At 33.8% G+C, this 18,598-nt stretch overlaps 1 protein-coding gene across 1 annotated transcript; it reads left to right on the top strand.

Annotated features, from left to right (window-relative positions):
* The first annotated feature begins 1,301 nt into the window (after positions 1 to 1,301).
* On the top strand, positions 1,302 to 18,289 carry LOC123537533 (uncharacterized). The gene is made up of 6 exons (XM_045321322.2): positions 1,302 to 1,438; positions 11,965 to 12,004; positions 12,465 to 12,476; positions 12,772 to 12,789; positions 14,042 to 14,239; positions 17,166 to 18,289. The coding sequence occupies exons 1-6, from the start codon at positions 1,376 to 1,378 to the stop codon at positions 17,168 to 17,170; spliced, it is 336 nt and encodes a 111-aa protein (XP_045177257.2). The 5' UTR covers positions 1,302 to 1,375; the 3' UTR covers positions 17,171 to 18,289.
* The last annotated feature ends 309 nt before the right edge of the window (positions 18,290 to 18,598 follow it).

Genomic DNA, 18,598 nt, shown 5'->3' with positions numbered 1-18,598 from the left:
AGAGGGAGGAACCCCCTCCCCAGACCAAAAAATGCCCCATAGGCCATCGTTTCGTATCTGTATTTCAAAATTTCCAAGGAATAGAGCACACTGACCCCCTAAATTGAAGGGTTCCTCACTACAGTACCTAAAAAACAAAACAAAAAACCCAAAAACCACAGAGGCCACCATTTCATACCTGTATTTCAAAAATTTCTAATAAACTACTAGTAAACTGAAAAATAACATGTTGTTGTATGTCTTTACTGATGGTTTTCTGATTTTATTGCCATTCAATTACAAAAACTGATTGTTTCCGACCATATTAGACAAAGATAAATCCCCAATTATCCTTGTTATCAATATATTTTTTTCTCAAAATATAAAAGTAATAGTGATAAATAGGGCTAAAAGGACGATTTTTACTGTGATATAACATAGTCTGAGAGTGCTCCAGAACGCATCAGAGACGTCCTGGAGAAAAAATTCCGGCACTGGACATACAGTTTACCATGTGTATAACTTCCATCAATGTTGATAAAAAGCCGTCGATAGTGCTTAAGATGAAATGTGAAACATTTCTTCATGCTCAATTTCCTTCAGATTTAGTTTGCACTGGTGAACAATTTTGTTGTTACGAATTGACATAATTATGTAAGTGAAGTTCACGTACCAGAGTGATCATTATAAAAAAAGGTAATATCACTGAAACGGGACACTTGCCTTAACATCGTGATCTCACAAAAGTATAAGAACAAAATATAATATATGTATTGAAACGTATAATTTGTGGAAACCAGCAATATCTATTTAAACATGTGATGAATCAAGAAGGATTCGTACTTTTGCTCACTCATAGTTGGTTGGGCACAATAGCAATGTCTCGGCAAATCTATGAGATACTTCACACATAATTTCCCTCTATATTACATGGTTATGCTGTATATTTTCAGCGCACTCGGACATGTCAAACAGTCAGAGCTGTTTAAAGTGTATAGATTTGGCTCCATGATGACACTTGACGCTCTAAGATAGCCTTGACCTTGTATTACATGGAGTCTACGATCAATTTCTTTTTTCTAAAAGAAAGGTCCAAAACTTACAAAATATACTGCTTATAATATTTGTCTTAAAGAGGATGAAAACTACAGATATATGTTAAGGGTGATTAAAATATATATCTAATAACAAGGTAAAATAGGACAGTGAATGAATTAAAGATCAATTTTAAACTCAAATCGTTTACTTTCGTCACGTGTTTTTTTCGCAAATATAATAACCAATAGGTGATAGATATTCATCCATCATGCATGGATAGGCAGCTGCAGTTAAATTTTAATTCTAGTGATCTTTCTCACAGCAAGAAGACGCATTCAAGTTGTTTATAAGAAGGATAATGTATTGCCTTTTCGTTGCTATTGTGGTGCTTCAGCTGAGCTGCGTTCTAAGAGCTGCTAATGTAAGTACATATTTGCTAACTATATTAAAATAAATTTTGCGAAAAAGATACATACATTGTAAAAACATATAGAACAGAATGTTAGCTTTATACTAGAAATATACAAAAGTATTTTAAATAACTTGTAGTTTTGGTGTAAAGATCGGGTTGTAGTTTGTTTTTAAAACTACTAGACATATACATGTACACACTTTCAAGTAAACATTTGAAACTGAAATGGCCCAAACGTCATAATTTTCTGATGGTCCATTATTGTTATTATATTTTTTGATGGTAAGAGGAAAATTCAAAAGAACGCTGTCTCGGATCATAAAAATGAAACCGATTTTTTAAACGCAGTTTTCTATCATGTCATCTAAAAGTAATGCTGCGAAAGGATTATGAGTTAGATCAATCACTGTATTGCACTTTGTGCCGCTTGTACATTTTTATATCTGTGTTTTTTGTTTGTTATAAACAAAGGGCACAGTAAGGCTATTACCTCAATTTGATAGTCAGGCCACGATATGCACGTCTGCATGACACATAAGTAGTATTCAAAAATATACAGTTCATTTTATTTGCGTTTGGTAAAATTTGTTATAAAACAGAAATTATTCTTTACAAGACAATCTTACTTTTGACTTCTGTATTTAGACAATATTTAAATGTAAACAAACTTGTAGTATTTAGAAAGGGTCGACACGATTTGGTTACCTAATTCATTTTGAACGGTCAAAAACGTATTATACACATTTATGTGAAGCAAAAGCTGTCTTGAATACTTCAGTTATAACGCTTTTAGCACTAAGAAGATGAAAGGAAAATGGTATGCCCTGAACGAATCAAGGTCTCATTTACTAAAATGATTTGATCACTTAGCCATAACCACTAAAGGTCAAAAAGGTTAAATACTGAAAAGAATCAGACATGTTCCAAGAACGCAGCTCTCTCAAATCGTAATCTGATAGCACAATATGGGTTTGTATGAACAAGATTAATACAGACAAAGGGGACAACAAAACCAAATAAAGTAACATATATTGATGGTTGCACCGTACTGGAAGAGCTAGCAAAAACAACACAGATGAGTTTAAACCAGTTAATGGTGAACATCAGACTTCACACTTAATCACCATCATATTCCGAAACAAACAATGGCAACGGTAGAATCTATATCTAAATCACAAAAAAGGCGTACATGTGTATAGAGTAAATCTAGTGACCCATATAAAGTATAAAATTGAGCGTTAAAAGCTGAATATCATTCAATCTTCCATCTTTTCCGTCTAACACGACCCAAGAGATAATGTTTGGTCAAATTGTTGAATTGCTGAACACCAAACATGCGGTGTATCTCAAAATAGTCGGGTCATAACCTCTATCAATAAAACGTTTTTTTATGATTTAATAACCAAGCCATTAATTGGTCAGCTACGTTCTAGTAAAATACAGGATTTTATTATCTGTTCGTTTACTAAGTCGAGGTTGAACCCATCAAATGCTACTAATGGTTATTAAAAGACATGCCCATTCGATAAAGCTATTCAGCTAGTTTCTGATGGTCTAACTGCTCTACCTAAGATAAGTATAAACCTCTCAGGTCAGTGAATGTAAGTTTTGATTTGTTACCAATTTTGTTATAACTGTCTTTCCGGTATATGTAATGGGTGAGTGTTTAAGTGACTTTTTTTTGTGGGGGGGGGGGGGGGGGGGGGGGGGGTGTATTTTTGAAGCGTTCATCCATAGTGTTTAACATTTAAATTAACCTAAACTATTTAATAATAGAAAAAAAAGAACTCTGTACCAGCTGTAACGCTTTTAAGGTTTGCGAGTATATCATCAAAACACAGAAATATTTGCTAAATAAACAACATCTGTACCAGCAAACTACCGTTCTACTGTACTGTTCTGTACAACTGAATACTTATAATATTCTCAAATAATGTTCCCCTTAAAAATCATGTACAAAGAAATCAAAATAAACAACTTCTGAAAATTACATTCCAAGTATTTATGTGAAACAGCACTGGAACATTATTGCAAATGCATCAAAACGATTATATGTAACAGTTCTTTGGAAGTGGTGAGTTTTAAACTTTTTGAAAGTGTGGTCCCTTTATGTTGTCATTTTCCGAGACTCAGTGTATATTTTAGAAAATTGACAATTGTTTTATAGAGTAATGTACATCCAATTGTCATGTAAAACAACCTTTTTTCTATGATTAGATGTTGGTGATTTGTGGGGTTACCGTCAATAGGGCAAACTACGAGCTTAAATTGCGCTCATGAGTGACAAATTTTATTCACTTAGTAACCTAACGAAAATCAGATAATACAAGTTAAATAAAAATTTCAGTATGTATTTTTTTAGATTTATAGTCATTTGCTTTTAAGCGATGGTATCATTACTTGAAAATAGTTTTCATATAGTTAATTGCATGACGCAGGTAAAATATCAAATAAAGTCACTTAGTAGTATCGTAAGTTTTTTTATTATTCACGCAATTGAATTCAGTTTTTAATTATATTACAAAGATTATAGACGAGATCTCTCAATGTATATACATATAATATAAAATATTAACGACTTTCACTACATCTTAAAAAGCGTAAACGAAACACTTTTTACTATTTCACTGCCATAGGCATTTACCCCATAATAACTGATTTATCTGTTTCTACTTACTGCCATTTTTAAAACTGTATTTTAAGTGGATTTCAAGTTTATTTGTAACAATGAAACATATTGAACATCTGTTAAAGGGGGTCGATAACACAACAATACTGGAAGTGTTACAAACAAAACAAGAAATCAGAAATATAAAAAGAGTTCTACTGGTTATTACCTAATGCATGGAAGATAGGAATTTGCTATACAGTTCAGACTTCAGACAGAATGAAAGCTCTGTTCTACGATACGTCTCCTTTGACGTTTAGACGTTTAGAACCTCTTTGACTCATAATTACATGGGATAAACAAACCAATTATGAACGAACTTCATCAGCATGTGAGTGTAAAATATGCAGTATAACCACAAAAGGCATATGTGACTCAAACACAGGCGGCCACTCCATTGTAACAATAGGGACATGGTATATTTATTTTATACTAATTTATTTTAGCTTGATTGTGATGAAAGCTTCAAGTTTATTTGAACCATTCTCAAATCCGCTTCCTGCAAACACCTGTATTGGTGCCATAACGGAAGTCGTGGTCGTGCCTCCAGTATGAACCCTCGATCCCGTGCAGGGTTGAGTGGCCGACACCTTAACCACTAGACCACCGCTGCCCTGGTTTATTTAACAGTGTTATCTAAATTATGTTTATGTTTTAAAAATTTTTCAACCTTACAATTGTACCAGCTAACAAATTTATACAGATGATGGAATGTGCGAATACACCGTCAACCTCAGTCGTTTTTACTGCCGGTAATTTTAGATATGTCCTGTCGCTTTTGTCTTTTATCGGGATACCCCTATGTTCCTCGTCCGTCGTCAAATATTTACTGGTCATTATTCTGGTCCATTCCGAATTTGTAGAGACCATGCATATTTCCGATGTTTCTATTAAGCTAAGCAAGCGGGTTCTAAAACCTGGTCAGAATGTTTATCTTTATAAAATCTAGAGGAAACTAGAATCTCGATTATGTGGAGTCATAGACTAGGTAACAAGGTCAAATAAAAGAAAAACCTTGTTTACATTCTAGCGTCTATATTTTCTGGTCAAAATGTGTGTCCTTCTAAAATGTAGAAAGACTTTGAAACTAGGGAATCTGGAGTCACAAAGTAGGTAACAAGGTCAAATCATAGAGAAAACCTTGTACACATTTTAGGGCTATGAAGTATGCTCATAATATATGTTTAAAACCTGGTCAACATACGTGTCTTTATGTAATTTAGGCAAGATTTCAGATCGGGTCATCCTTTGTTAAAAACCAAGTCACTTGAGTATCTGTGAACGTTCTATGCCATATTTTCTGAACCTTAATTATTATTATACCAGATTTATATAGCGCCCTTCATGATAAACACGTTCAAGGGCGCTTTACATAGCGCAAAGGCAGCTACTAGTACAGACACAGAGCGAAATTACCAGAGGGACAGAGACAAAGCCCCCAGAACAGACACAGAGAGGGGGAGAGAGAGAGAGAGAAAGAGAGAGAGAGAACTCCTTTTAGATACAGACAGACCTGTCCGGCCAACTTAGCCTAGCTCTTTGCGAATTGACAGTCTGTTTCTATAACGTGCCGGATATATAGCACCGATACAAGCGAAGCCGTCTTTCCTGGGAAGAACCAGTACAAACCTCTTAGTTAGGTGGGAGACTCTCAAGAGCATCTCAGAAATTTCCAGTGCCTGGACCGGGATTCGAACCCTGGACCTCTGGATTGACAGTCAAGCGTGATACCACTAGACCATCGGGCCGCCTATAGTCTAGGTCAAATTTGAAACTGAGTCACCTTGGATAAACAACTATTTCACTAGGTAAAATTAGTAGTTAAAAAATTGTATTTTTGAAGCGTTCATCCATATTGTTTAACATTTAAATTAACCTAAACTATTTAATAATAGAAAAATAAAAGAACTCTGTACCAGCTGTAACGCTCTTAAGGTTTGCGAGTATATAAACAAAACACAGAAATATTTGCTAAATAAACAACATCTGTACCAGCAAACTACCGTTCTACTGTACTGTTCTGTACAACTGAATACTTATAATATTCTCAAATAATGTTCCCCTTAAAAATCATGTACAAAGAAATCAAAATAAACAACCTCTGAAAATTACATTCCAAGTATTTATGTGAAACAGCACTGGAACATTATTGCAAATGATTCAAAACGATTATATGTAACAGTTCTTTGGAAGTGGTGAGTTTTAAAATTTTTGAAAGTGTGGTCCCTTTATGTTGTCATTTTCCGAGACTCAGTGTATATTTTAGAAAATTGACAATTGTTTTATAGAGTAATGTACATCCAATTGTCATGTAAAACAACCTTTTTTTCTATGATTAGATGTTGGTGATTTGTGGGGTAACCGTCAATAGGGCAAACTACGAGCTTAAATTGCGCTCATGAGTGACAAATTTTATTCACTTAGTAACCTAACGAAAATCAGATAATACAAGTTAAATAAAAATTTCAGTATGTATTTTTTTAGATTTATAGTCATTTGCTTTTAAGCGATGGTATCATTACTTGAAAACAGTTTTCATATAGTTAATTGCATGACGCAGGTAAAATATCAAATAAAGTCACTTACTAGTATCGTAAGTTTTTTTATTATTCACGCAATTGAATTCAGTTTTTAATTATATTACAAAGATTATAGACGAGATCACTCAATGTATATACATAAAACATAAAATATTAACGACTTTCACTACAACTTAAAAAGCGTAAACGAAACACTTTTTACTATTTCACTGCCATAGGCATTTACCCCATAATGACTGATTTATCTGTTTCTACTTACTGCCATTTTAAAACTGTATTTTAAGTGGATTTCAAGTTTATTTGTAACAATGAAACATATTGAACATCTGTTAAAGGGGGTCGATAACACAACAATACTGGAAGTGTTACAAACAAAACAAGAAATCAGAAATATAAAAAGAGTTCTACTGGTTATAACCTAATGCATGGAAGATAGGAATTTGCTATACAGTTCAGACTTCAGACAGAATGAAAGCCCTGTTCTACGATACGTCTCCTTTGACGTTTAGACGTTTAGAACCTCTTTGACTCATAATTACATGGGATAAACAAACCAGTTATGAACGAACTTCATCAGCATGTGAGTGTAAAATATGCAGTATAACCACAAAAGGCATATGTGACTCAAACACAGGCGGCCACTCCATTGTAACAATAGGGACATGGTATATTTATTTTATACTAATTTATTTTAGCTTGATTGTGATGAAAGCTTCAAGTTTATTTGAACCATTCTCAAATCCGCTTCCTGCAAACACCTGTATTGGTGCCATAACGGAAGTCGTGGTCGTGCCTCCAGTATGAACCCTCGATCCCGTGCAGGGTTGAGCGGCCGACACCTTAACCACTAGACCACCGCTGCCCTGGTTTATTTAACAGTGTTATCAAAATTATGTTTATGTTTCAAAATTTTTTCAACCTTACAATTGTACCAGCTAAAAAATTTATACAGATGATGGAATGTGCGAATACACCGTCAACCTCAGTCGTTTTTACTGCCGGTAATTTTAGATATGTCCTGTCGCTTTTGTCTTTTATCGGGATACCCCTATGTTCCTCGTCCGTCGTCAAATATTTACTGGTCATTATTCTGGTCCATTCCGAATTTGTAGAGACCATGCATATTTCCGATGTTTCTATTAAGCTAAGCAAGCGGGTTCTAAAACCTGGTCAGAATGTTTATCTTTATAAAATCTAGAGGAAACTAGAATCTCGATTATGTGGAGTCATAGACTAGGTAACAAGGTCAAATAAAAGAAAAACCTTGTTTACATTCTAGCGTCTATATTTTCTGGTCAAAATGTGTGTCCTTCTAAAATGTAGAAAGACTTTGAAACTAGGGAATCTGGAGTCACAAAGTAGGTAACAAGGTCAAATCATAGAGAAAACCTTGTACACATTTTAGGGCTATGAAGTATGCTCATAATATATGTTTAAAACCTGGTCAACATACGTGTCTTTATGTAATTTAGGCAAGATTTCAGATCGGGTCATCTTTTGTTAAAAACCAAGTCACTTGAGTATCTGTGAACGTTCTATGCCATATTTTCTGAACCTTAATTATTATTATACCAGATTTATATAGCGCCATTCGTGATAAACACTTTCAAGGGCGCTTTACATAGCGCAAAGGCAGCTACTAGTACAGACACAGAGCGATCTTACCAGAGGGACAGAGACAAAGCCCCCAGAACAGACACAGAGAGGGAGAGAGAGAGAGAGAGAGAGAGAGAGAGAGAGAGAGCGAGAGCTCCTTTTAGATACAGACAGACCTGTCCGGCCAACTTAGCCTAGCTCTTTGCGAATAGACAGTCTGTTTCTATAACGTGCCGGATGTATAGCACCGATACAAGCGAAGCCGTCTTTCCTGGGAAGAACCAGTACAAACCTCTTAGTTAGGTGGGAGACTCTCAAGAGCATCTCAGAAATTTCCAGTGCCTGGACCGGGATTCGAACCCCGGACCTCTGGATTGACAGTCAAGCGTGATACCACTAGACCATCGGGCCACCTATAGTCTAGGTCAAATTTGAAACTGAGTCACCTTGGATAAACAACTATGTCACTAGGTAAAATTAGTAGTTAAAAAATTGTATTTTTGAAGCGTTCATCCATAGTGTTTAACATTTAAATTAACCTAAACTATTTAATAATAGAAAAATAAAGGAACTCTGTACCAGCTGTAACGCTCTTAAGGTTTGCGAGTATATAAACAAAACACAGAAATATTTGCTAAATAAACAACATCTGTACCAGCAAACTACCGTTCTACTGTACTGTTCTGTACAACTGAATACTTATAATATTCTCAAATAATGTTCCCCTTAAAAATCATGTACAAAGAAATCAAAATAAACAACCTCTGAAAATTACATTCCAAGTATTTATGTGAAACAGCACTGGAACATTATTGCAAATGCATCAAAACGATTATATGTAACAGTTCTTTGGAAGTGGTGAGTTTTAAACTTTTTGAAAGTGTGGTCCCTTTATGTTGTCATTTTCCGGGACTCAGTGTATATTTTAGAAAATTGACAATTGTTTTATAGAGTAATGTACATCCAATTGTCATGTAAAACAACCTTTTTTTCTATGATTAGATGTTGGTGATTTGTGGGGTAACCGTCAATAGGGCAAACTACGAGCTTAAATTGCGCTCATGAGTGACAAATTTTATTCACTTAGTAACCTAACGAAAATCAGATAATACAAGTTAAATAAAAATTTCAGTATGTATTTTTTTAGATTTATAGTCATTTGCTTTTAAGCGATGGTATCATTACTTGAAAACAGTTTTCATATAGTTAATTGCATGACGCAGGTAAAATATCAAATAAAGTCACTTACTAGTATCGTAAGTTTTTTTATTATTCACGCAATTGAATTCAGTTTTTAATTATATTACAAAGATTATAGACGAGATCTCTCAATGTATATACATAAAACATAAAATATTAACGACTTTCACTACAACTTAAAAAGCGTAAACGAAACACTTTTTACTATTTCACTGCCATAGGCATTTACCCCATAATGACTGATTTATCTGTTTCTACTTACTGCCATTTTAAAACTGTATTTTAAGTGGATTTCAAGTTTATTTGTAACAATGAAACATATTGAACATCTGTTAAAGGGGGTCGATAACACAACAATACTGGAAGTGTTACAAACAAAACAAGAAATCAGAAATATAAAAAGAGTTCTACTGGTTATTACCTAATGCATGGAAGATAGGAATTTGCTATACAGTTCAGACTTCAGACAGAATGAAAGCCCTGTTCTAAGATACGTCTCCTTTGACGTTTAGACGTTTAGAACCTCTTTGACTCATAATTACATGGGATAAACAAACCAATTATGAACGAACTTCATCAGCATGTGAGTGTAAAATATGCAGTATAACCACAAAAGGCATATGTGACTCAAACACAGGCGGCCACTCCATTGTAACAATAGGGACATGGTATATTTATTTTATACTAATTTATTTTAGCTTGATTGTGACGAAAGCTTCAAGTTTATTTGAACCATTCTCAAATCCGCTTCCTGCAAACACCTGTATTGGTGCCATAACGGAAGTCGTGGTCGTGCCTCCAGTATGAACCCTCGATCCCGTGCAGGGTTGAGGGGGCCGACACCTTAACCACTAGACCACCGCTCCCCGGGTTTTTATTTAACAGTGTTATCAAAATTATGTTTATGTTTCAAAATTTTTTCAACCTTACAATTGTACCAGCTAAAAATATTTATACAGATGATGGAATGTGCGAATACACCGTCAACCTCAGTCGTTTTTACTGCCGGTAATTTTAGATATGTCCTGTCGCTTTGTCTTTTATCGGGATACCCCTATGTTCCTCGCCCGTCGTCAAATATTTACTGGTCATTATTCTGGTCCATTCCGAATTTGTAGAGTCCATGCATATTTCCGATGTTTCTATTAAGCTAAGCAAGCGGGTTCTAAAACCTGGTCAGAATGTTTATCTTTATAAAATCTAGAGGAAACTGGAATCTCGATTATGTGGAGTCATAGACTAGGTAACAAGGTCAAATAAAAGAAAAACCTTGTTTACATTCTAGCGTCTATATTTTCTGGTCAAAATGTGTGTCCTTCTAAAATGTAGAAAGACTTTGAAACTAGGGAATCTGGAGTCACAAAGTAGGTAACAAGGTCAAATCATAGAGAAAACTTTGTACACATTTTAGGGCTATGAAGTATGCTCATAATATATGTTTAAAACCTGGTCAACATACGTGTCTTTATGTAATTTAGGCAAGATTTCAGATCGGGTCATCCTTTGTTAAAAACCAAGTCACTTGAGTATCTGTGAACATTCTATGCCATATTTTCTGAACCTTAATTATTATTATACCAGATTTATATAGCGCCCTTCATGATAAACACGTTCAAGGGCGCATTACATAGCGCAAAGGCAGCTACTAGTACAGACACAGAGCGAAATTACAAGAGGGACAGAGACAAAGCCCCCAGAACAGACACAGAGAGGGGGAGAGAGAGAGAGAGAGAGAGTGAGAGAGAGAACTCCTTTTAGATACAGACAGACCTGTCCGGCCAACTTAGCCTAGCTCTTTGCGAATAGACAGTCTGTTTCTATAACGTGCCGGATGTATAGCACCGATACAAGCGAAGCCGTCTTTCCTGGGAAGAACCAGTACAAACCTCTTAGTTAGGTGGGAGACTCTCAAGAGCATCTCAGAAATTTCCAGTGCCTGGACCGGAATTCGAACCCCGACCTCTGGATTGACAGTCAAGCGTGATACCACTAGACCATCGGGCCGCCTATAGTCTAGGTCAAATTTGAAACTGAGTCACCTTGGATAAACAACTATGTCACTAGGTAAAATTATTGGAAAACATAGTTCACTTTCCAGATGCCACACTTCCTACCTGATCTTAATGAAACTTATAAGAACGTTTGTCTTTAAAATGTATTCTAGGTCGTGTATATGAGGTCAAAACTAAAATATCGAAAAGCTTTGGAGGTCACGTTTTCTACCTGATCTTCATGAAACTTTATAAACGTGTTGGTCTTTATGAAATAAAGTTCAGGTTTAGAAATTGCGTTATTTGAGATAAAAACCAAGGTCACATTGTCAGCTTTACATGAATGGTTGTATTTCTGAAAGCTAAACAGAGTTTGACGAAGTAAGAATTAGGCCAGGTGAGCAATAGAGGGTCATTTATTTACCTTAAGCAGTATGATTGTAAGTTCATATGTCCGGTTTACATTTGGATCTGAAATTCATACTGAATAGCCATATTAATTACATATCAATACGGTAAATATTACATTTATTTTTGCAGATAGGCCCAAACAGGCTAGAAGCGGAACGTTATCGCAGAGGTAATAAATGTTTGTGTCTTTTGTTTTACGTGTAAATATGTAACAACGCTGTATATATATTCCTTCAACTCGAAAATACATTAATAATTTCATGTCATATTAACAATTTCGAGTTTAAAATGTAACTGAGAATGTGAATTAGAATGCAATTAAGAATGTAATTAAAATGTAATAAAGTATGTTATTAAGAATATAATTTAGAATGTAATTAAGAATTTAATAAAATGTAATAAAGTATGTAATTAAGAATGTCATTTAGAATTTAATGTAGAATGTAACTTCTAATTTAGAATGTCATGCCACATAAAGAATTGCGGATAGTTTTTTTTTCTTCCGAGTAGGTGCATCAAAAGTTTAAATGTTAGGAAGGAAAGCCCCATTACCCAACATATATCAAGGTGGGCCTGTGAAACTTCAGTTTATTTTTACTGAATAAATATTCATTTTTCTTTTCTTTCAGCTCTCAGCACAGGTAAGAGCTATTTATTATCTTACCGGTTAGTTAGTTAAGTGAGTCGCCGCATGATATTTACACCGATGTTTCATAGGAAAAGATTTGTAAATAATTTTGTGTTCTTGGATATTTTAAATACAAATAATGCCTCGAAAATATTTAATTGTATACGATTGTCAACATTCTTTTCAATATTTTTTTCCATATGATTTCAAAATATTTTTAATTACTGATCTTTGATTACTTTGAAATGCGCTTTTGTAAAATAAGTGAGTTTTGTATTATAACTTTTTCATGGTCATTTCTTCTTCAGGTGAATGTACCGCAGGAAGTAAGTGAATTAAAGTGTGGTTCAGTTTACATGTCCAAAGTGTAGTGTTATTTGATGGATTGGAGGAATGATTCTTTTATGTGTTTTATCATCATACATATTTTTAGTCTCATTATATATATTTTTTTATGCTCCCCGAAGGGCGAGCATATAGTTGCCGCTTTGTCCGTCCGTCCGTCCGTCATCCGTCCGTCACACTTTTGTCCGAAGTATAACTTAAAAAGTATTATTGGCATTTGATTAAAACTTCACCTAATCATAGAGGCCATTGAGATAAAGCGCAGTGTCAAAGAACCATAACTCTACTTTACCTTGTTTTTGAATTATCTCCCTATATTATACAAAATAAGGCTTGTCCGGAGCATTACTTGAAAAGTATTAATGGCATTTCATTGAAACTTCACAAAATGATCGATGCCATTGACGGAAAGTGCAGTGTCAAAGAACTATAACTCTACCTTACCTAGTTTTTGAATTATCTCCCTTTATTCAATTTTCTTCTTTTTATTATCTCTATTTTTTGTTTGTTTCTAATACGTTATTCCTCATATTGGGACAAGCACATGCATCGTGGAGCATCATTGGGTTTTACCGATTCCTTGTTGTTCTTCTACTGCTTCATTTTAAAGTCTAGCACAATAATGATATACTCGTTCCGGAAAATAAGATTAATTAGATAAAAAGAGTTGGTCATGTAGCCCGAACCACAATGCCCTTGCATAATAATAAGTCTGTCTTTATCAATACAATCGTCAGCAACATACAAATGTAATAAATGAGTTGATTGTGTTACTTGTTCTTCCAAAAGAAGGATTCATTAGCTCCCAGTTGTTAACACATTTCAATTTCAGGCAGTTTTTAATATTAAACATATTAGCAAAGGTAGTTTCAGTCTTTTATTTCAATTTCATGTGTGAAATTCTACTACACTATTATAATTCTGTTTAGGAGTGGCATTGTACGTATGTTTAACGGTTTTACTTGTATAGATACTTTGTATGATTACGGTACATTGAGATAACTACAATAATGAATACTATATGATACACTCTAATAGAAAATTTCCTTTGACCATTTACCACTTTCATGGTAAAAGAGACGCCATCATAGAAAGAAACTGCGATGTTTTGTTGTGTTTTTTATTTAAATAATGATAATTCCATTGACTGGAGCAAATGTTTCTTAAGAACTTATATCTGTTGCGGCTGAAAATACAACTGAGATTGCACTTATTTAAGATTCTTTCCTCTAGGCACATGTACCGGTGATGATTACAGTAATCCAAACATGCTTCCCCTAGCTGGATCAGGCTGCAGTAAATTTTGCCAGTGTGCCACTTCAGATACTAGTTCCACTGGGTACATATGGGTGGAGCAGACGTGCTCCCCACCTTTGTTATTTAGCACTGCCTCACAAGTATGTGACTGGCCTGCAAATGTCGACTGTCAAGGTATATCCCAAAGTATTTAGAAATTTGATGCATACAAATATAACCACTTACTTTGTTTTTATGTTGATAGCTCCTTTTGCTCTGTGAACTCGATGTATATACGTGCTTTTTTGGGTTTACATGTCTTGATATTTATGTCTAGCACTCACTGTGGATATATATACTTAAGATACAATAAATTCAAAATTATATATAACTTATTCTAAAGGTAATGTGTTTCGATGGTAACTTTCATGATAAACTCAAAACAACAAGACATAATTTTGAAAAACTATCAGCGTCCTGCATAAGTCTTCAGAATAATGATTAATATCGAGTGTAAAATCAAATACACTAGTCTTACTGCAGAAAGACAAGCTTGACCTCCTTTTTGAAGAGTATTCAATTTCTACCATAAACCTACTTTGACTGCAATTTTCAGGGGGGCGTAGGTTCAAGCCCCACTGGGACCAAAATATTTTCCCCTTATTTTCCTTTTTTTCTTGTAAGTTTTTACTTCTTTCAAGACTTGTTATTGATTTTTTGTAAAAAAAGTGGAAAAAATTCATTTGATAAGCGATTTCTGGCCGTTCAAAGTAAATTTACCTCTGAAACAGAAGGGGTAGAGTTAGACATCTTTAAAAATACTGAGTTACATGCGGTAAAAGTTCTTTGTTTTGCCTTTATTCTTTAGATTACATACTGTGAAAGAAATGTAGGCAGGTTTTATTTCTGTCCCAAGGTTATTTTTGAATGAAGTGAGCAAAATTCAAAACAGACCCGCAGGATTTGACCTTAATTTTTCAATGTTGGAGTTAGAATTCTGTCTCATTAAATCCGTTTACTCGAGGCACCCTAGAAATAACTGACAGTTTTTATTTTATATTTTATAATTGTTTACCAATAGTTTGATGTTTCTTTCATAAAAAATAATGGTATAATGAATTCTCTGCAAACGTTTTGGATAAAGGCCACCACTTTGAAATTTGTCTCTACTTGAGCTTTAGGAAATACCATAAATTACACAAAATTTATAAAAAAAAAACGGCATGGTAAAAGTTTTTAAAAATTTGCAATTATGTGCGAAGCACGGTCAACTGTAAGAATATACCCAGAAAATGCCATTTTTAAACATTACTATAAGGGGCCTAATACCTTAAATAATAGTCCCGAACATTATTTCTAGCAGCATTCTTTTAACCCGAATGGTAATTTAATTATTATTAAATCGAATGCAAACAACACATTAATTAAACAATTAATTTAATCAAATATATAGCAAATTTATGCTAGTTTTGTGTAAAAAAGGTGAAAGTAATTATCTGAATACTCAATTATGTTTGGTCTAGTTTTGTTTTATACTTATGAGGCATGTACTTTGTTCTAGTGTCATTATATATCGGAAATTCTAACGTAAAATGATACCCATCTTCGATTGTTTGTGACTGACATAATGCACACAATCACTGATTTCGCGAATAGGTCTGTACCTACTTCGTTTTATTTCAAAGTAATGCGATGCTCTAGCTTTAGTTAAGTAATAATAAGTATATATTTGTGTTTCTCCATATTTTATTTTAAATACTCTGTCACTCTGTCTCGTTAAACAACATAATATTTTGGATATTACGGTTCAAATATTGTCATAAATGCATGAGCAAGAATGACCTCCGGACCAATATGCGGGATTGACATTAACTGAACGTGGATCTAGCCACACGTTTGATAGTTCTCTTCACCGTGGAGGCTCTTCACATTTGACGCCAAGCATTTTGCAACTCTGATACATTTACAGCTCCTAAAGATACAGTTCTGATACTCTTTGTTTACTTCTTTTAAACATAATTGAATTAATCGACATTTTCTGCTCTAGAGACGCGCGGATACCTTACTGTAGATTGTATAGGTACTGATCGATAATACGTATTTAATTTACTTGCAATGCACACGTTCAATAACCTCCGCTGCGACCTCGGAACTGCAACAACTTCTTCATCAGAGAGATTAAAATTAATGTTTATTGGCATTTCTATGTCCTCTGTTTTCAATGATAAGCTGTCCATAGCTTTTATAACCGTGGATGCTAATGCGTTAATGCAGCGCCTCGTTGAGTTGAACCGTTACTGCTCAGAACATACCCAATCAATAACATCTATTTCTTTTGCCGTTGTATTCCTCCAGTTTTCATAATCTCCCAATCGTCTATTTTCGTTTTAAAGACCCGACACAATTTAGTGACCAACCTTTTCCGCCCACATGAACTTTGTGCAAAACATTCTGATATTACTGGTACAATACAGCTATTCTACAAGATGACAGGTGAACAATTTAGGCCCTCCCTGAATTAATGTATTTTCACAATTTCACCTGCAAATTTATTCAGTTAATCTCTTTTCAGTATAGTTTTAAAAGCATAGAACAATAACTATCAATACACTGTAGAAACAAAGTGTGGTCTAAACTCACCAACACACCAAATACTGTGCATACTGCTACATTAATTTTATAACATATCTAGACATTTAACACATTGTCTTGGCCTTAAATATGTCCCTGTCAATTTGTAACTAGATACTTGTATTTCTCTATTTTTTCATGCAATTACCATCATTGAAATACAAAAGAATACAGTTATTTTGTGGCGCGTCTTTAATGCTTTAAATTTTGTTTTCGTCACATAATTATTAGTCTCCACTTAATGCTTATAGTCTCACAGTAATTGAAAACGAGTTTAATCTGATTATAAATCGGTTAGCGTAAAATTTCGTACAGTTTTGAAACCATGACGACTTCTTATAAGTCCAATCGGGATAATTATGTGACTTTTCATTTTAAAGATCAATTATTTCTTATTATATTTCAGCTTCTCATACATACTTTATACCTTTCAAGGAATGTTGGTTTCTTGTTTTAAGTTTTTGATCAGAAACTATTGTTTATATTTTAGATTAAAATGCCATCGTGAACGATTTTCGTTGGGATATAGAGAAGAATGTTTAGAAGAATGTAGCAGAAAAAGCTGGAAATCCGGAATTGTTTATTTTTCTTTTTATTACAACCTGTATTCTGTTAATTGTAATCAGTGTATATCAGTATTTATAGTGTAATCAGTGTATCAGTTTTATAGCAGTATGTAAATTTGTAAATAGACATTATTCATTTTATAGCTTTGATTTGAAATAATTTAAGATGAACTCGGCCAAATGATAAGAGAACAAAATTTTATAACGGCTGTGCAAAGTTTCATATATTTTTCAAATTTTCTCCGCCATTCTTTTCTCTTAAACATTTAGGTAAGATATTTCATATGTTCTCTTAAAGGGAATTCCTATAGTTTTTTTATGCGCATCCTTCTGCGCAGCCGACACTTTCTATGGAAAACTGAAATGAAGTCAAAATTTGTTGAAACATGTGACAGACAACCTTAAATATGAAGAATCTTGAATGAAATAACATTTTTGATAAGTTTTATCAGTAATCAATTGTTGATACTGGTTTATGTTGTATTGACAAGTATCATGCCTGCCAGGTATCTTGCCATTTTTGTGGTTGTGTTTTCACATCGCATTTTAGTACAAAGACAGTGTTGTTCATATAATGTAAGACAATTGACGTAGTACTGATAAGAAAATATCACCTTTCAGATTATTTAGTATTCAATTATAGAAAGAATTGAGAATTGTTAAAACTTTTTTTATTTTCTAGCAGATATACAGGTAATCAATTTGGTCAGGTTCGCGCCATTTTTCGTCCGAACAGGTGTTGTATTCAAGCGGTCTTTACATAAAATTTAGCCTGGTGACCCATACATTTTTAGCCATTTTTATTCTCACAATACAATTATTCATACACAAGAAAAATAGGAAAAAATTCTATGAAACAGTTTTTTCAAAATTAAAAAAAAAAATTCTTCACTATGGGTATTTTTCATTGAAAAAAGTTTACAAAAGTGAATAGGAAACAAGATGTATTTTTCATTTGTACCCAGTATTGTAAGGATATAGTATTACAAATATGGCTATGATATCTAATAAGTATATAATAAAATCTGTAAAAAGAATCAACCTTATTGTGCTGTCTTGATGTATATTTTGTTTGGTATTTATAAAAAAGCAGAAAATTATGAAAATGTTGAAAAATCGCTGGAAGTTTCAGCAACAGTGGGTGTGTTTCAAACAATTTTTCACAAAAACAAGCCTAATGACCCATTGTTTTTATTTGTTCGTTGTTTTCAGCACAAAATTTTCTATCATATATTTGAATTTGAAAAAATTCTATGAAAGGAAAAAAAAATATAGGAATTCTCTTTAAAAAAAATGTTTTAAAAATGGCCGTCAAATAAATTGTTTCATTATACTTCACAGTATACTCCGTATCATC

The sequence above is a fragment of the Mercenaria mercenaria genome, chromosome 17 (genome assembly GCF_021730395.1).
Source record: "Mercenaria mercenaria strain notata chromosome 17, MADL_Memer_1, whole genome shotgun sequence".
Classification (NCBI taxonomy): Eukaryota; Metazoa; Mollusca; class Bivalvia; order Venerida; family Veneridae; genus Mercenaria; species Mercenaria mercenaria.
Note: the sequence above shows the minus strand (reverse complement) of the source record. Positions and strands in the feature narration are given on the sequence as shown.